Source organism: Castanea sativa, chromosome 9, assembly GCF_040712315.1.
Source record: "Castanea sativa cultivar Marrone di Chiusa Pesio chromosome 9, ASM4071231v1".
Classification (NCBI taxonomy): Eukaryota; Viridiplantae; Streptophyta; class Magnoliopsida; order Fagales; family Fagaceae; genus Castanea; species Castanea sativa.
This window is the reverse complement of record NC_134021.1, coordinates 40,266,507-40,285,659: the sequence shown is the minus strand read 5'-3', so window position 1 is coordinate 40,285,659 and position 19,153 is coordinate 40,266,507. Positions and strand designations below refer to the sequence as shown.

Sequence of the window (19,153 nt, the reverse complement as noted above, 5' to 3'; positions counted from 1 at the left end):
AAAGTTTAGTTTTCATCCCTAAACTTTAAGAAATTCATTTTTCATTTCTAGATTATTAAAAAGTTCAATTTTCATTCCAAAAATATTGAAAATATTTATTTATGTTCTTAAATTTTACTAAAAATTTATTTTTATCTTTCAATTATTGAAAATTTTTTTTTCTCATCTTTATTTTTTTCTTTAAACTATTGAAAAATTCTTTATAAAGTTTAGAGATAAATTTTTTTTTTAAAAAAGTTTAGAGACAAAATTTTTATTTTTGACAAAATTTAGAGAGCAAAATGGTAATTTACGCTTAATTTTTTCCCAAGTTGAACTGAGAGAAGAGGAAAGAGGCCACCTCATCATAGCCGCACTCACAGCCATAGTCACAAGTCACACCATTAATCCATTTTTATTAATTTTTATTTTCTCTGGGCAGTAGATAATTATATTATGCTTGGAGCTGTATTATTTGAGTATGCACGTAGACCCACTTCCGTTTGTCGTTGAGGACGGGCCACACATGCTTTACCATTTCCAAATCTCTTCTTAGATTCATTTTTTTATTAGCTTCTGTAAGTTTAGGCTTCGAAGTTAAAAAATGCTTCCATTTCTATCCGACTTATCTCTCTCTCTAACTCAAAGGTAAGCCATCCGCTTTGTGTGCTATGTTTCTTTTGATTAATAGATTCAATTGTTGCTCTTCTTTGTAGAAGTTCTTGTGCTTTGTACAAAAATCCAGAAACTCTGTATACCCTTTTCAGTTTCACCCTGTTTTGCTTTCCTTATTGCTTGGAGTCTTGCAACTATTTGGTAGTGAATTGAGTTCCACTGCAAACTAGTTAATGTTTGTGTAATTTCAAAACCCGGGCTTGATTTTACTTGGAATTGTGATATTCCTTGGACCCAGATTGTCTTTTTAGGATTTTTTCCTGACCCAGTTAAGATTTTGAGGAGATATCTTGAACCCTTATTGGAATTTCATGGATACTTTACTTAAAACACCTAACAAGCTTGAATTTTTTAACCCACTTCATGGCTTTTCTGAAAAAGTTAGCAATTCAAGCTCTTCAAAGCTTCAAAACCAGGAGTTTAGATTTGGTCCCAAGAGGTCTCATATGAGATGGGGTAGGAGTGGTTGTGTTAAGGCTGGTAGTAGTGCTCTTTTAGAGCTTGTTCCAGAAACTAAAAAGGAGAATCTTGACTTTGAGCTTCCTTTGTATGACCCTTCAAAGGGCCTTGTGGTGGACCTAGCAGTTGTGGGGGGTGGCCCTGCTGGTTTAGCCGTTGCACAGCAAGTTTCAGAGGCAGGGCTTTCAGTTTGCGCGATTGACCCGTCGCCCAAATTGATTTGGCCCAATAACTATGGTGTTTGGGTGGATGAATTTGAGGCCATGGACTTGCTTGATTGCCTTGACACTACCTGGTCTGGAGCTGTTGTGTTCATTGATGATCAATCAAAGAAGGACCTTGCTAGACCTTATGGAAGGGTTAATAGGAAGCTGCTGAAGTCGAAAATGCTGCAAAAATGCATATCAAATGGTGTCAAGTTTCACCAAGCTAAAGTTATTAAGGTTATCCATGAGGAGTCTAAATCTTTGTTGATTTGCAATGATGGTGTCACAGTTCAGGCTGCCGTAGTTCTTGATGCGACTGGCTTTTCTAGATGCCTTGTTCAGTATGACAAGCCCTATAATCCTGGTTACCAAGTGGCCTATGGGATTTTGGCCGAGGTTGAAGAACACCCATTTGATGTAGATAAAATGGTTTTCATGGACTGGAGAGATTCACATCTGAACAACAATGTGGAGTTAAAAGAGAGAAATAGTAGGATCCCCACTTTTTTATATGCAATGCCCTTTTCCTCTGACAGGATATTTCTTGAGGAAACTTCCCTAGTTGCTCGGCCTGGAGTGCCTATGGAAGATATCCAGGAACGAATGGTGGCTAGATTAAGGCACCTGGGCATAAAAGTGAAAAGCATTGAAGAGGACGAGCGTTGTGTCATTCCAATGGGTGGGCCCCTTCCCGTGCTCCCCCAAAGAGTTGCTGGAATTGGTGGTACTGCCGGTATGGTGCACCCCTCAACTGGGTATATGGTAGCAAGGACTTTAGCAGCAGCTCCAATTGTAGCGAATTCCATAGTTCAATACCTTGGTTCTGATGGTCTTTCAGGAAATGACTTGTCTGCCGAAATTTGGAAAGATTTGTGGCCCATACAAAGGAGGAGACAAAGGGAGTTCTTCTGTTTTGGTATGGATATTCTCCTCAAGCTTGATTTACCAGGTACAAGGAGGTTTTTTAATGCATTTTTTGATCTAGAACCTCACTATTGGCATGGATTCTTATCATCTCGACTGTTTCTTCCTGAGCTTTTAGTTTTTGGGCTTTCACTATTCTCTCATGCTTCTAATACGTCTAGAGTAGAGATTATGGCAAAGGGAACTGTTCCTTTGGTAAACATGATCAAGAACTTGGTAAAGGACAGTAGTTAAGATGACTGGGAATTGGATATCCATACATTCTATGCCAATTGTATTGATGTAGCTGCTCCTTAAAGTTTACTTTCCATTGCCTATAATTCTCTATACCGTAAATATGATGGCCTGCTGCTGTGCTATTACTTATCTCATGTGCAGTTCTTAGCTTGTGGTGGTTCCTTGTGCGAGCCGAGCCAATGTCTGTTTTTTGTTTAGTGTGTTCATACATGTGAGCAAACATTGTTTATGTTTGATGCCGTCACATCAAATGAGGCTATTTTTATTTGTTGTTGTTTGGATACCCATTTTGTTGGGTAATTGTTCTGTTATGCGATTTGAAGCCCATCACATTATTTTAGTAACAGCATTGGAAACAAGTCAATAAAATCAATTTCTTTTACCATTTATTTTTTACCTTTTTGCTGGAAAGCCTACATGCCTCCTCTGTTTCTTGGCTTCTTAGTTATAATATTTTTAGCACATTATTGTCTGTCTAGTTCAACCAAATAAGATAAGAAAGACAACCAGAGTCTGTTTCGTTAATGTTTAATATACATTCAAGATCTTACAAACTCGAGGTTTCATCTTAAGTTGAAGAGAAAAGGAGGAGGGGGGAAAGGGGGGGGGGGGCATACATATTGTAGGCCTGTGTAAATGAAACTAACCTTAGGTTAAGCCTAGGGTTCTTTAGTATATAAACTTTACATTGGGCTCATTATAATACAACTTGAATAGAAAAAATGCATGGGTTATAATTAGGTCAACTAGTAAAAATATTTTTTTATTGAATAAAATATTTGGGGTTTGAATTCCGTCTACACCATACACCAAAAATCAGTTTGATATTTTGGCCTAATGATAAAAAGCAATCATTATGAAGCAGACGCTATAAGTTGAAATTCTATTATGTCTATCAAAAAGAAAAAGAAAGAAGAGTAGCAAAGATGTAGTCAACTAGTTGTTAAGGGCTTTTTCCTGTGGATATAGGCTGTCAAGCCAAACCATGTCAAATATTTGCTTTCACTTTTCTCTTTTCTCTCTTTCAATCACTACAATCACTCAAACAACTATAACAACTATGAAATAAGAAAGAAATACCACTCATGACACAATCCAACTCTTGTTTGTCTTAGACACGCTTACATAATTTAAGAAATTACATACATTCTCTTTGACTTATTTAGACTCACAAGATTAAAGCAAGAAAACGTGCATGACATGGCTTTGGATGTACCTTAGGCATCCCATGCCTAAGTGTCATTAGAAAAGACTGAAGAAACTCTTCAGATACCATTTATTTGGAAATCATGTATAAGAGGTATAAGAATCTGTGCATGCAACAGCAGCACAACAAATTTTCAGTAATGTTTATCATTAAGATACTATGGATAAGTTACCTCAGTAGCTTTGTGAAGTTGGCTTGACTGTGAACAAAGCTTGGATGACACTTAAAATGAGCTCTAATAATACGCCAAAAAAGGTTGGATTCGACCAGGGGCTATCGAAATAGTCATGATAGAATTGAAACATACGACTTAACAATGTTCGATGGTGCTTGTGGATGTCTGCTCTTACATCTGAATATATGCTGAGGTTTGGAACCAAGTTGGTGCCAAGCTCATTGAAGAGTTTAGCCACTGCCTGGTCGCTGCCAAGGAAGTTGTGGAGTATTCCTGCTTTCCTTAGCTCCATAACATGGTCAGCATGATTCATGAGTGAATTAAGGAAGCATATGTAAGAAGTGATCTCAAAATTGTTGTCAAAGTCTGGACACATTTCAAAGGCCATCAAGGTGAAGAACTTTTGCCCTGTTGAGTTGTCCGCTGAAATCTTAGGAAGGTTAAGATATCCAATGAAACATGAAGGATTATAACAAATGTCATTTAAGAAGGTAGTTTTAGGCTTCAACCAGATCCCTGCATTTTTAAGGTCCTTCCCATTGCAATAGGATTGCCAATCCTGCTTCTTTGAATTGTTTGGGCTGCTGTTATTAACCTTTTTTAGATTATCCAAGAGAGTTGTCCTCAGAAGGTGGAGAAGATGGATGGGCTCTGAATCTCCATCCATTGATAATCTTTGTTCATGTGGGATCTCCATTGAATGAAGGCTTTCGCCTTTCTTGCTTTCTGCTTGATGCGCCTCTAATTGCTGATGGGACAAGCTTTCAATGAAAAACTTAATCAATTCCTGCAACTCTTTTTCCTTCACACTCAACCTCATCAACCATTTCAGGAGACAATAAGGAAGTTGGTTCTCTAGCAAAAACAAATCCTGTTGTCCAAGGGCTGCACAGTCGTTTTTTATATTCAAATCTTTGAACTTGTTAGTAGTAGCACAGTATATGTATTGTAGTATTGCACAGCCATCCACAAACAAAATCCAAGTGAGGGCCTTATCCGGATAGTCTTTAGTCGCCTCCTCCTCGTAGCATTCCCTCAGTTCCTTGATGTTGTCCTCAATCTTCTTGTATAATTCGTCTATAACCTTGCCGCTATTTTTGATGAACTCAGAGGCCAATATAAGCTTGTACTTCTCTGCTAGCTGGTATTTTGGCTTGCCATAATGGATAGGACCAAGTGATACTGCTCTTGGCTCATAGTACTTCTTGAAACCCTTGTTCTCTCGCTGCAGGGATGCAAACTTTTGTATAGTTTGTATCTTTGGCGTTGCGGTTGGAGATCTATTGTTTGCATTTTCTCCTGCTTCCATTACCATTTTAAACATTTCCTCCAAGGAGGGCAGTGATTTATATTGAACTGCTCTGCTTCTGGGCATTGTCAGCGGCAATGACAGGTTAGTCTTGGCTGCTGCTTGTTTCACCAAGCTTCTCTTCTAACAATCTCCCTCCAAAGCAACTTAAGTTCTTGTTCTAGTATTTAATGCATGCTTGATGATACTTTGGTTTGAGAAATTTAGGACGGTTGCTTTTATTCTGAAGCAGCAATATTTTATAACTTGATAAGCATACAAGCTTGGAATTTAATTTACAAGATATGTAGAACAAAAGTATAAAAGAAAGTGTTACTTGCTTATAGCTTTCATTTACATTGCACAATTTTTTATGAATAAACTATTGCTAATGGCTAGCTTTATGTCTTAATTATCTATTGAGCAAGCTAGGTATTTAACATGCTTGATTTCATGTAAACCTTTGCTTTTGTACTAGCTCTGTGCTAATATAAAAAATCTAACTTATTTTCACCGCCAGTTTATTATAGTTTTTTTCCTATAAAAAAAGAGAGTTCACTATAGCTTTTTAAAACCATATTTATTTCATGTGTGGTTGTAATTTTATTCAACTTAATTTTTGAAGAAAATAACAAATAAGCTGTACCAAATGAATCCTACTGGGATAATTTTTTCCCATAAAAGACCCCAAATTTAATATATATATATATATATATATATATATATATATATATATATATATATGATACAATAAAAAAAAAAGCTGGTTCCTTCATAGTATATTTACGCATAGCAAGTTTGGTATTGTACACAATTTTGCAATAAGATCAAAACTGAGGTGGGGGTTTTGATTGGATATGGGTGTATGGATGGGGCAATTATGCGTTGGTAAGGATTCATTTAGAAAAGAAGATTTTGGTTTTCCCTAGTCAAAATACTATGTAACCCTAAAAAGAATTATATTTTTGACTTTTCAAATTAATTACTTATCTAAGAAGAAAAAACAAATTTAATAATTGTGAATTCCTAAAAATCGTTTAGGTTGCTATAGCATGTGACGTGTATGCATGTTTATTTCTTTTCCTTGATTTGGACCTATGAAAATTAAAATTTGTAATTCATTAAAATTATTCTTATCAAGGACCAGTTAAAATCAATTAACATTGACGCAACCACGTGACTAACAAGACTAGGTATTTTTTGAACTAAACTTCTAATTTTTGTGCAAGAAGTGGTTATTTTGCCCTTGAGAGTCCAATTTGATGCGTATTATGTGTTTTTTTTTTTTTTGGAGAAACATTTCAAAGTCTTATTAACCAAAAAATAGGTAAATTAGCTGTTACAAGACTACTAATGTCAAGAGAAATAGACTCCATTCAATATGAAAATAGAGAAGAAAACCTAGCTCTCTTTGATAAGGCATCCACAACAGAATTACCTTTGCCTAGGTATGAGAAAAACAAAAGCTATGTAAAGAGTTGACATAAAACATAGTGATCTTTACTAAATGACTAAAAGCAGAATGAAACATATCACCATTCCAAAGAGAATTGATGACAATTTCAAAGTCTCCTTTCATAATTGATTTCTTGAGACCTACTTCATGGACAAAAAGTACTGTTTGTCATGCTACTAACATTTTAAGAACTACATTCATGGTTTTAAAAATCGGAACGGTCAAAGAATTGGGAAAGGGTGTGATTCCTGGTTTTTCTCGGTTCTTGACTAGTTTTTACAGGTTATTTTGGTTTTACCAGATCGGTTCTAGGTTTGACTCTTGATTCAACTGGTTAAATAGGTCCGGTTTGGTCCGGTTTTTAATGTTGCCAACTTGCCATAACTTCCTCTTTATAATTTGATGCGTTATTATGTGTTAAGCTAAATTTCAAGTTTTTTTTTTTGGATAAGGCTAGCTTTCAAGTTAAGTGATGGCATAAAAAATGACATTTTGCCCTTGGGTTTGGAATTTTCAGCCAACAAATTGAATTTATCATTGGTAGCAAAATAGAATGTCAACAAAGATAAGCGGTTATATGCTAGACCTAGGAGAATCCATATTATTTTTATTTTTTTTGATACTTTTTGGATTTCTAACTGAAATAATTCAACATTTCTTTTTAAGTAACAAGTTTTATCTAATCATTTCCTTCATTCACTTGTCTAAAAACGAAAAGAAAAAGTCATTGAACTTAATGGGCCACAGAAATGAAGATAATTCTCTCTCATTACTCAAACTGCCACCACTTCTGTACAATGACAAGAATGTGGCATTAAGTAAATGCAATTGGCAACGGCCAATGCAACTTCCTTGCATTGTACTAATACTGTTGCAGAAAAGAGGGCAGAGACAGTTGTTTGTATCTATTGGCGTCAAAGCGTTGCTGTGGTTCATCAGTCTCAGTTCATCGAAGTGTTGGGACTTCAATCTCTCACTCTTTTATTTTAATTTTTTTTTAAAATTTTATAATTCATTAGTTATATTGGGAGGAAAGATTTGAAATCTGGATTTTTTTTTGATACAAAATAAAATTATACTCTAGCTTAATCTAAGTATATATGTGTGTGAATTTTCCTCCTAGAAATTTAAACTCCGGGCAATGCCAGGATGACCCCTTGACTCCTCTAAAAGTTTCTGCACTCTACCTGTATCATGCCAAAAGTTTGCTTCTTTGCCCCACCTGAAATAGAAAAGAACAAAACACACACCACATCCACACTAACAACTACAAACTATCACTGCAAAATAAAATGCAACAAAACACTCATTGACACTATTGATAGCATATCTCTTTGATTTTTATTTTGAACCATTTACTTTTATGCCCTTCTCACTAAGTAAAATTGTTTTATTTTTTTATTAATACTAATTACAATTCAAATTAATTGCATTTTTAATTAAGTCTTTTAATTTTGGCCCCTGACCATTGCACCAAGTTGACAACTAATTGAGTTATAAACCTCTTCGCTTCCTCTTCTTCTTTGTTTATTTATAATTTTAATTTATTTATTATTATATTTTAAATACTATTAGAATCGGGTCAATAAATTTAATTCCTTTTATCACTTCTTCCTATTCATTTGTTTTGCCTTTTTGCTTAAAAAGCCTACCTGCGTCCTCTGTTTCTCGGCTTCTTAGTAATATTATTGTATAGCAAAGGGTGTTATCCTTTGGTAGACTGTAGACATGATGAAAAGCATAGTTCAACTATACAAGATAAGAGAGTTGACAGACTCCATTTCTTTTATGCATTTTTTTTATTATAAAAAAATGTTTATTTCATGGAGGTGTTTTCTAAGTTACCTACAACTATCAATATACATACTGAATCTATTTGAAAGGAGAACTGTGTTTTCTTTTACCTGCACTTAGTGGCTGTTTGATGTACTTACTGGTTGGTTTCCAAAGGAATTGTATGTATGATATATCAGATGAAGTATTAGTGCAGATAAAATTATAAGCCACAAAATTATTTGAGTGAACATCTTAGGATAAGAAAGTCCAGAAATCTGCATAATTGAGCTGGAGAGTATGGCGAACATGGGTGGTGGAAATGTCACTAATTGTCATGGGGAACTACTGCCTTTTAATTTTTTCATAGATGTGCAAGTGCAACTAGCAGACTAGCACAAATGGCCCCTGGATACTATATATATAATATTTGCTCTTTATTATCAAACCAAAATTCTAATCGGTATTTTAAGTACATCAAGTTTAAATTTTAAATGATTCTCAAAAAGGTTTAAATTTTAAATTTCTTATTTGACGAGAATATACTTTACCAATTAAAATTTAATTTATCATATAAGTGAAAATAAAATATAAAAAGATTGAAAACCCAATGGGTTTGAAGTCCGCCTACACTAAAAATCAATTAGTATTTTGGCCGAATAATAAAGATTGAGCAATTATAATGAAGTAAATGCTATAGGTAGAAAATTTATTGCATCTATCAAAAAGAAAAGAAAATAGCAAAGGTGAAGTTGTTAAGGGCTTTTCCTTGGATTTAAGCTGTCAGCTGAACTATAACAAATATTTTCTTTGACTTTTCTCTTTTCACTCTTTCAATCACTCAGCAACTGTAACAAATATTTTCTTTGACTCTTCTCTTTTTACTCTTTCAATCACTCAACAACTGTAGCAGTTGTGAAATAAGAAAGAAATACTACTCACGACACAATCCAACGCTTATTTGTCTTAGACAAGCCTAATTTAAGAAATTACATACATCTAAATAGTGTAAAACACTATAGCTTGTTTAGAATTCCAATTTTAAACTTACCGCTTGATTAATTTTATGTTTAACAAACTTAATGCAGAATATACGTGATTAGCAAATTAATCAGTCGAAGCATTTAACAATTGCATGGATGAACAAATAAGTGCAATGCTATAATGGAAAGGATAGTGGGTAAAAGATTAACAAACCCAAGATAACACAACGATATGTTATCGAAGAGGAAGCCAAAGAACTTGGCGAAAAACCTCTCTGTGACTCTCCAAGTCGACATGATCCACTAGTGAATAAGTTAGAGTATAACGATTAACCCTAAACTTTACTAGTTGTATATAAACCCTATTAGGGCCATTTTAATTTGTTCGCTTCATCATGGTAGAATAACAACGTAGCTAATAGGGTTTTTCACCAAATTAGGCCTATTGGGGCTTTACATAACAACCATAATAATATTATCCCTAACATGAACTATGACTCTTAATAAAGGAGAACAAGTTATTCCTCTAAGCTATAAAGCTTTTGACAATCACGATTAACCTTAATCTTATAGGCGTATAATTGCGTAATGCCTGGGGTATTTGAAAGGTTTGGTTTTACAAAAGTGGGAGCCCATGCACAAACCCCACCCCCCAAGCAAAAAAAATTAGTTCAATGACCCTTTTAATTAAAGAAGTGAGTGATTGGCTAAGTTCTTAGAGAGAAAAGTTAATTTTTTTTTTCAATTTCATTTTTTATTGTAAAATTTTCTCTTACATTTTCTAAAGTTTTTAGATCATTTGTGATTTTAAAGATTTCATTGGTTCCATAGTAGTTTTTACTATGTACTTTAGGAGACAATTTGATTATATATATTAACAACGAAGTTTTTTTAAGAAATTAATTCACTTTGGAGATGCATGATAATAGATGAATTTAATACTAAGTGATGATGAAAAAAATCGTCAATTGAACTCCTTGTCGATACAAATGGACGAAGGCGTTTACTTCGTCCAGAGATGAACCTGTTGGTGCTATTCTTCTTTGGCTTTATAGCTTTAAGTGCTGTTCTTCTCTCCTTGTCAGTATAGACGGACGAAGTTGTTAGCTTTGTCCAGAGATGAACCTACAATAAGATATGAGATGGAGAAATATGGATACACCGATGTGGTGTTTGCCAAACACCCTCTAATGATTAAGTTAGAATGAGATTCAAATAAAGTATATTGCAAAAGAATTCAACTTGAGAATAGTTTTTGGGATTAGAATTGTGTATACCTTTGCCTTTGGTTTGTGAGGGTTTTTATAGCCATTGTCTTTATTGTCTAAATGAATAACTGCATTCATGAGATATGGAATCGTTGGTATTAATGGCTGGCTTTAATTGTCTGCCAATGGCTATTCATTTGTTGGTGCCCGTATGTTACTCTTTAGCTGTCTTAGGCATTGAATGTCTTTTATAGCTTCATCTGTCATTGATGTCTATACGTTACGTCTTGCATTGAATAGCAAATAATTCGTCTATCAAGAGATGGACAATCTTAATAATTCATTAGTAATGAATGTGGGGGCATAATAGACTTTAATGGTCTTCTGCCTGTTGGTTATGCTTTTTCCTGTTTGGTGCGTTAACCGTTACTTATGTTATTTATGGGGAACTTATTTAATGTATGATGTAGTCGTTTGTCACATGGACAATGCTGGCTTGATGGACGAAGTTGGCTCTCTTCTTTTGGACGAGGGTGATGTTTTTCCTTATCAGTTGCCCCCTGTTCATATCGTTGTCTGTATAGGCACAGTTGGAATATGAAAGGTGATGAAGCCACTTTTGTCAGTCGATAGGTTCATCTAAGCAAAATCTGATGTGAATGAGTCTGAAATTTGCAAGAGAATAACAATAATGTTTAGGCCTTCCACCCATAGGCGACTTTGTGTTTAGACCGTCCACCCGTAGGCGACTTTGTTTAGACTGTTCACCTGCAGGCGACTTTGGTTGTCCGTCCAACCGTAGACGACTTTTGTTTAGACCGTCCACTCGTAGGTGACTTTTGTTTAGATTGTCCACTTGTAGGCGACTTTGGTCGTTCGTCCACCCATGGGCGACTTGAGTTGTCCATCCACCCGTAGGCGACTTTATGTTTAGATTGTCCACCCATAGGCGACTTTAGTCATTTGGTTCCTTCTACCTAATGCATCATAAGTGGAGAAAATATTTTTATTCAAATGGTAAGCTCATAGAAAAGTAAGTTGAGTCTCAAATAAGAAAATAACATCAAACTATAAGTTGCGTCAAAACATGACACTTATAAGCAATGCATGCAAAGGAAATGCAAACAGAGTAAATGTAAACATGGTTGCAAGGAGTGAAGGAGTGAAGGAGTGAACTACTGGTATTAAAGTGTTTGGCGTTTTGAGGACGAGGTAGCTTCTACCCGTCAAGTGTTTCTTGTCGGGTGGTTGTCATCGAAAGAGACTTTCCAGTTCCTCTTTTGGTTCTTCCATCAATCTTTGGTCTTCAAGGGGTGCTTTAAGTCGTTCTTTTGCACTGCCATCAATCTTGCAGTGCCTCCTGTGATCATTCTTATCTCTCTAAGGGGTGCTCTAGACCACTCTTCTACTCTGCCTAGTTGCTCTGATCCTTGTGAAGGTTGTATCCTAGGTCCACCTTTGATAAATCGTTGCAACTTCTCTTTTCTAATAAAGGCTTCGATTTAACTTTTTAGCTCGTAGAATTCAGAAGTATTGTGCCCATGGTCATGATGGAAGTGGCAATATTTTTCCATAGATCGTTTGTCTGGGTCCCCTTTCAGCTTTTCAGGCCAATTGAGTGCGGGGTCATCACTGATTTGCATCAATACTTGATCCAGTGGAGTATTTAATGGGGTGAAGTTGATGATTTTCCCGGATGGAGGCCTCGCCTTCCTGCTGTCTCTCTTCCTATCGTACTGAGAGGTCTTCTCTTTAGTGTTAGGTTGAGTGTCTTCTACACTTACTCTTCCTTTTACCTTTTTCGTCCTTACGAGCAATCAGTGCATATTCCATATTCATGTACTTGGTGGCTTTAAAAAGCATATCAGCCATGGTCTTCGGCTCATTCTTCAGCACAGAGAAGAGGAATTCTCCTTCTTTGAGCCCACTAGAGAAAGCTGTTACAAGGACCATCTTGTTCGCTTCGTCTATCAATAGGGCTTCCTTGTTGAATTAGGCCACGTACGATCTCAGACTCTCGTCATCCTGTTGCCTGATTTGCATTAGAGCATGTGTTGAGCATTTATGCCTTTGCCCCCCGATAAAGTGGGTGACGAAGCTATTGCTTAACTCCTTGAAGGTTGACATAGAGTTTAGCTTGATCTTGCTGAACCAAACTTGTGCTGGCCCTTTCATGGTGGTAGGAAAGGCTCGATACAATATCTCATCAGGGATGCCTTAGAGGTGCATGAGAGTCTTAAAAGATTCAAGATGGTTAAGTGGGGCTTTCGTCCCATCATAAGTCTCCAAGGATGGCATAGGAAACTTAGGTGGTAGAAGGCAAGATGTGACTTGTGCTGTGAAGGGAGAGTCAGTGCGATGTACTAGGTCGTCAAGCGTTGCTGTTCGTCTTTTCATGGCATTCATCATAAGATCCATCCTATCCTCCATTGCCTTCATCTCAACCTTCCATCGTGCATTGCTAGCTTCTGGTTCGTGAGGGTGGTGCATTTACTCTTCCGGTTCGCTTGTTGGGTACGTTGCTCTCAACCTCTTCTTCCTCACGACAATCATTCCCAAACTAGTGATGGTTGCTGCGCACTTGGTGGTTGCTGGCTTCAGGTCATCGCTTTCGCAATTGTTCGATTTGTACTTTTAGCGCTTGATTCAGTTGCACTAGGGTTTCATTCTGTTGGGTAAGTTGTTCAATGGCAGCCAAAAGCGTCTGTAGTTGCTTCTCTACGATGGTGGGGGGATTTCCAATTTTTGGATTGACTGATGTCATTGATCGAGTTTGGACCATATGGCCTTTTATCTTAGGAGTAAATCGATGGCTAATTACTCAGTCCCTACTAATGATGTAAAAAATCCTCAGTTGAGTTCTTCGTCTGTGTAGATGGACGATTTCAACACAGCAACTCTAAGACCTTGCAAATTTGCTATGCTGTGGAATCCAACAAATATTGAGAGGAATTCTTTTGTCAAGAAAAGGGAAAATGTAAGGCTTTGCAAATGTTCCCATAGACAGCGCCAAATTGATGATGCAAAAAATCGTCACTTGAATTTCTCGTTGATAAAGCGTTCACTTTGTCCAAAGACGAACCTGTTGGTGCTTTTCTTCTTAGACTTTATAGCTTTTAATGTTGTTCTTCTCTCCTTGTCAATACGGATGGATGAAGCTGTTGGCTTTGTCCAGAGATGAACTTGCAATAAGATATGAGATAGAGAAATATGGATACACTGATGTGGTGTTTGCTAAACACCCTCTGATGATTAAGTTAGAATGAGATTCAATTGAAGTATATTGCAAAAAAATTCAACTTGAGAATAGTTTTTGGGATCAGAATTGTGTGTACCTTTGCCTTTAGTTTGTGCGGGTTTTTTATAGCTCTAGTCTTCATTGTCTGAATGAATATCTGCATTCATGAGATATGGAGCCATTGGTATTAATGGCTGACTTTTATTGTTTGCCAACGGCTATTAATTTGTTGGTGCCTGTATGTTACTTCTTAGCTATCTTAAGCATTGAATGTCTTTTATGGCTTTGTTTGTCATTGATATCCGTTCGCTATGCCTTGCATTGAACAACGTTTAATTCGTCTGTCAAGAGATGAAAAATCTTAATAATTTATCAGTAATGAATGCGAAGGCGTAATAGACTTCAATGGTCTTTTGCTTGTTGGTTACGCTTTTTCTTGTCTGGCGCGTTAACTGTTACTCATGTCATTTATGGGAAACTCATTTAATGTATGCTATAGTCGCTCGTCACATGGACGATGCTGGCTTGATGGATGAAGCTAGCTTGATGGAAAGTTGACTTTCTCTTCTTTTGGACGTGGGTGATTTTTCTCCTTATCACTAAGTATGATCATTATCTAGAATAATTTTAATAATCCCCTGAGAATATTGTATGTGTAAAAAAATAACCTGACAAGGTTTACTAATACGTTAAAAAATAAAAAAAAATTTATTAGAAGTTTTGAAGAAAATGGTAATATATGTGTGAAAGTTGATAATTTTGCACTTCTTCGTAGAAATTCTTGTGCTTTGCATGAAAATCCAGAAACTCTATATACCCTTTGGAGTTTCAACTTTCAACCCGTTTCACTTTCCTTTTTATTTGGAGTCTTGCAACCATTTGGTAAAGTGGTAATGGGTTTGAGTTCCACTGCAGACTACTTCATGTTTATTTAATTTCAATACCCGGGTTTGAGTTTGGATTTGTGATATCCCTTTGACCCAAATTATCTTTCCAGAAATTTGTGCTGACCCACTTAAGATTTTGAGGAGATATATTTAACCATTATTGGAATTTTATGGGTACTTTACTTAAAATACCTAACAAGCTTGAATGTTTGAATCCACTTCTTGGCTTTTCCGAAAAAAGTTGGCAATTCAAGCTCTTCAAAACGTTAAAGTTTAGATTTGGTCCCAAGAGGTCTCATATGAGATGGGGTAGGAGTGGTTGTGCTAAGGCTTGTAGTAGCTAGTAGTGCTCTTTTGTGATACACGTGATATAGTCTTTGCCTACATGGCTACATGCATAGCAAGTTTTGTATAAACTTTTACAATAATACTGTTTATGTTTCTCTCTCTTGCATCAAGCATGGTATCAAGCATAAGTAAAACTGTTTATGTTTCTTATTCACAGTCATCTTTCTCAGGGGAAACATAAACAGTTAAAAGAGGCAAAATATAAAGAACAAAAATTTCTGGCTCCATCATTGATTTGAAGGGAGCACTAGCACTAGTCTTAGAGGCAAATTGTAGTGTGGAGACTACAACGGCCATATGATCCTATTGGTTTTTGTTTCTAGTCAGACTTATTTTTTTAGGTAAAGTGCAAGTATATATGTTAGAGGAGTTTTTTTTGTGTGAAATATTTAGGAGTTATGACTATTAAGGAGTCTTAATTTATACAAAGAAATATTTTTGGACCGATTTGGAAATTTATTGAAGTTGGTACTTCGAGGGGCTGGGCCAAAAAATGGGCTAGATGCTATTTTCTTCATGGTTCTCTATATTTATTTTCTGGTTTTTTTTTTAATAATAAATTTATTCAGAGATTTGAGGGAAGCCCAAAGCAATTTTAAGAACTACATCAATACTATTTGTTTTTCCTCAAGATCCTAGGGGCGCAATAAGTTTAATGGTCTATTTGGATATCACTTAATTTTGCTGAAAACTGAAAATACTATAGTAAAATATTTTTTAAATATGTAAATAGTACTGTAGTACCCAGTTTTAAAGTTAAATTTGCATTTTTTTCAAGTTGCGGGTCTCATGAACAGTGCCCATGAACCCACTTGTGCGAAATGTAGACGCATTGGATAGCGCAAAACACGATATCCAAATGTGCACTAAGAGTAATGCTATTGCCACAACCTATTTTACAAACTATTGATGTGGTAAAATCTTACTAGTTCTTATATGAGTCCATCACTAACATCATATTTTTATTTACCAATAAATATTAAAAAAAATTCTAAAATCACATTAGCAATTTGTAAAAATGTTGTAAAATATATTGTGTCTGTAACATTTTTAAGTTTAATTACAACCAATAATTTATAAAAAATTTGTGAAATTTTCGACATCATAAATAAGAATTTCAAGAAGCAGGGGGGCCATGGCCCCACCTAGCTTCACCTCTCAAGACCTTACAAAAATGAAAGATTTATGCATTGAATACAACTATCTATTTTTCATTAATAAATTAGAAACTACACCGTCAGAGTACGGTAATAGTTTTAAAACTTTTGAAACATGCACAGATATATTTAATTTAAAGTAATTTAAATAATAAGTCACTTTATATAAAAGACAAATGCAAGTAAGTAATAGTTTATCTATTCATCTCCTTCATTCAGAAAGAAAAATAATAAAAAATCTCACTGAGTTAGCCACAGAAATGAAGATAATCCCCCCTCATTACTCAAACAATGCAACGACGAGAATGTGGCATTAATTAAGATGATGCCTTTGACCATAGGCAATGCAACTGATGCCTTGCACTGTATTAATATTGCATGCTGCAAATTAAAAAGAGAGGACCGAGAGAACTGTCTATTTCGACCCTGCTTTGCAAAAATTAGTAGATCATAACATATATAGGCCAGGCACATGTGAATTTGGATGAAGTATATATTAATCTTTGAACTTTATTACATTTAACACTTGAACACTTATCACGCACAAACTCTGACACAATTATTTCCATTCATCAACACACAATTATTTTGTACTTGCAATGAAACAACAATACCAAGTTAAACAAATTAAAAAGATGACTCTGTATGGGGAAAACCCATGGAAATCATGACTCGTATAGCAATAATTAATGTTAGTACTACACATTTTCACACATATTTTGTCATAACTGTACTATATGATAAGTTATGAATGGTAGAGAAAAAATAATGAATTAATTTAATACAGTAATGGTGACAAACAGCCATTCATATTATGACATATAAAAAAGTTGTGACAAATTGTACGCCGAAGTGTGTGGTACTAATTATTTTTGCTCGTAAAATCCCTAAAGCCTTATTATTGGGAAACAGTGGTCTGAAAGGCGTAGAAACCACATTATTTTCAGCTAGCTAGACACACTTGGAAAGAGAACAGCAAATAAAATTTTAGCTTTTGCATAATTTGTCTGGTGTCAATTTCTTGCATAAGTTACACAGGAAGAGTCGACAGCATACCAAGTCTGAGTGATAGTTAGAGCAAGTACTAACAATGCGCCAAAGAAGGCCGTGAACGTCCAGGGACTACTGAAATGTTCGTGAAAGGCTTGAGCTATCCAGGTCCTACCCTGGTTCTTGTAGAGGTTCTGAATTTTGCTTTTGACATCACCGTATATTTCGATGTTAGCCACCAAGTCGGTACCTATCTTATTGAAGACTTGTGCCACTTCATCATCGCTGCCAAGGAGGTTGTAGAGTATTCCTGCTTTCCTTAGCAGCTTAACATCGCTGGGTTCATCAATCAGTGAATCGAGGAAGGAAATGTAAGAGGTGATCGCAAAGTCATTTTGGAAATCTAGACACATCTCGTAGGCTATCAAGTTCAAGAATATTGGCCTTGTTGAGTCATCAACAGTTATTGGAGGAAGCCAAAGGTATCCCAAACAACCGAGTGTAGTAAAATCTATGTCCCTCAAGCAACTATTTTTCTTTTTAGTTCGTTCCACATATATACCTGCTGCTCGAAGCTCCTGAACATTGCGATAGGACTGCCAAGTTTGGACTTTCACTTTTGATTTCTCTGGGTTGTTTCTTCGTTGATGATTATCCAAGAGATGTGTCCTCAGAAGATCGAGAAGATGGATGGGGTCCTCATGTAGCTTCGCCTTTGAGTGAGGGCTTTCTTCTTTTTCTTTTTCTGCGTATTGGCAGAAACGCCACGACAACGAACTTAGCCATTTCCAGCTGGAAATTTCTGATTGATCGTCTGAAGGTGGTACCGTAACGAGTTTTTTAATGTAAGCGTCAATTGATTTCCTCAATTTGTCTTCATTCGCACTCCCACTCCAGGTCATCAACCAATTGAGCAGACGATAGGGAAGCTGGTTCTCAAGCAAAAACAAATCCAGTTGTTTAAAGGCTATGCTGTCGGGTTTTATCTTCAACACTTCGAAGTTGTTGTTAACTGCGCAGTCTATGAGTTCGTTTGGATAGAACTTATTGCTAAAAACTGAAAACTGAAAACTGAAAATACTGTACAAAAATAATTTTTTAATGTGTAAAAATTACTGTTCATCCCAAAAAGTACTGTTCATTGGCCTAAAATCACTGTTCATGGCCAATGAACAGTAACACATGCGCGTGGAAAAAAAAAAAAAAAAAAAAAAAACTGGCCAGACGTGGACGCAGCCCTCCTATCCAAACGCAGTCTATGTATTGTAGTATTGCGCAGCCGTCCACCAACAACAACCAAATGAGGTCCTCATCCTTATAGCCTTCGATCACTTCCTTCTCGAAGCACTCCTTCAGTTCCTCGATCTTTTCCCCAATCTTCTTGTACAAATCGTTTATCATCTGTCTGCGGCCTTTGACGAACTCATCTGTCAACATAAGCTTGTACGTCTCATTACCATTATGGATAGGACCCAGTGATACTGTTCTTGGTTCATAGTGCTTCTGGAAATCCTCGCGATCTCGCAGCAAGAATATAACCTTTTGTATCTTTGGTGGTGGGGATGATGTCAAATTTTTTCTTGCCTCCATTACTGCATCAATCCTTGTCTCCAGGGTCGTAGATTCAATAGAAATGCTGTGCGTCTGGGTGTCCTCAGTGACACCACTGCTTGTTTCACCACCTTCTCTTCTGAAAAATCCCTTCATAGAAACAACATGCTCCTTCCCAGGCATAGCAAAGGATGATGCCAAAAAATCACCAATAAGTTGCAAACACTCCCAAATCAAAACAATACCTACAAAACGAAAAGAGCAGACCTAACAGATAGCATCGGTGTGATGCCGACCAAAAACCCTCCGAAGGTCAAGTTAGAACTTTTTTCACAACCTTAGAGTGCCAGAGTTGAGTCAATAATACGTACCTTGATTTGTGAGGGTTTTGGGTATTTATCGTGGTGTAGGG

At 36.1% G+C, this 19,153-nt stretch overlaps 2 protein-coding genes and 1 pseudogene across 2 annotated transcripts; 1 reads left to right on the top strand and 2 right to left on the bottom strand.

Moving 5' to 3' along the window:
- The first annotated feature begins 463 nt into the window (after positions 1-463).
- LOC142611214 (lycopene beta cyclase, chloroplastic/chromoplastic-like) lies at positions 464-2,747 on the top strand. The gene has a single exon (XM_075783262.1). It carries the CDS (start codon positions 966-968, stop codon positions 2,475-2,477), a length of 1,512 nt encoding a protein of 503 aa, XP_075639377.1. The 5' UTR covers positions 464-965; the 3' UTR covers positions 2,478-2,747.
- A 940-nt stretch (positions 2,748-3,687) lies between these two features.
- On the bottom strand, positions 3,688-5,449 carry LOC142609358 (UPF0481 protein At3g47200-like). The gene has a single exon (XM_075780929.1). The coding sequence runs from the start codon at positions 5,235-5,237 to the stop codon at positions 3,861-3,863; it is 1,377 nt and encodes a 458-aa protein (XP_075637044.1). The 5' UTR covers positions 5,238-5,449; the 3' UTR covers positions 3,688-3,860.
- Positions 5,450-17,055: 11,606 nt separating this feature from the next.
- On the bottom strand, positions 17,056-18,924 carry LOC142609901 (UPF0481 protein At3g47200-like; annotated as a pseudogene).
- Positions 18,925-19,153: the final 229 nt, after the last annotated feature.

What these genes read in the sequence shown, in the direction of transcription:
- LOC142611214 (XM_075783262.1), top strand. Translation starts at nt 966, where the DNA reads ATGGATACTTTACTTAAAACACCTAACAAGCTTGAATTTTTTAACCCA.
- LOC142609358 (XM_075780929.1), bottom strand. Translation starts at nt 5,237, where the DNA reads ATGCCCAGAAGCAGAGCAGTTCAATATAAATCACTGCCCTCCTTGGAG.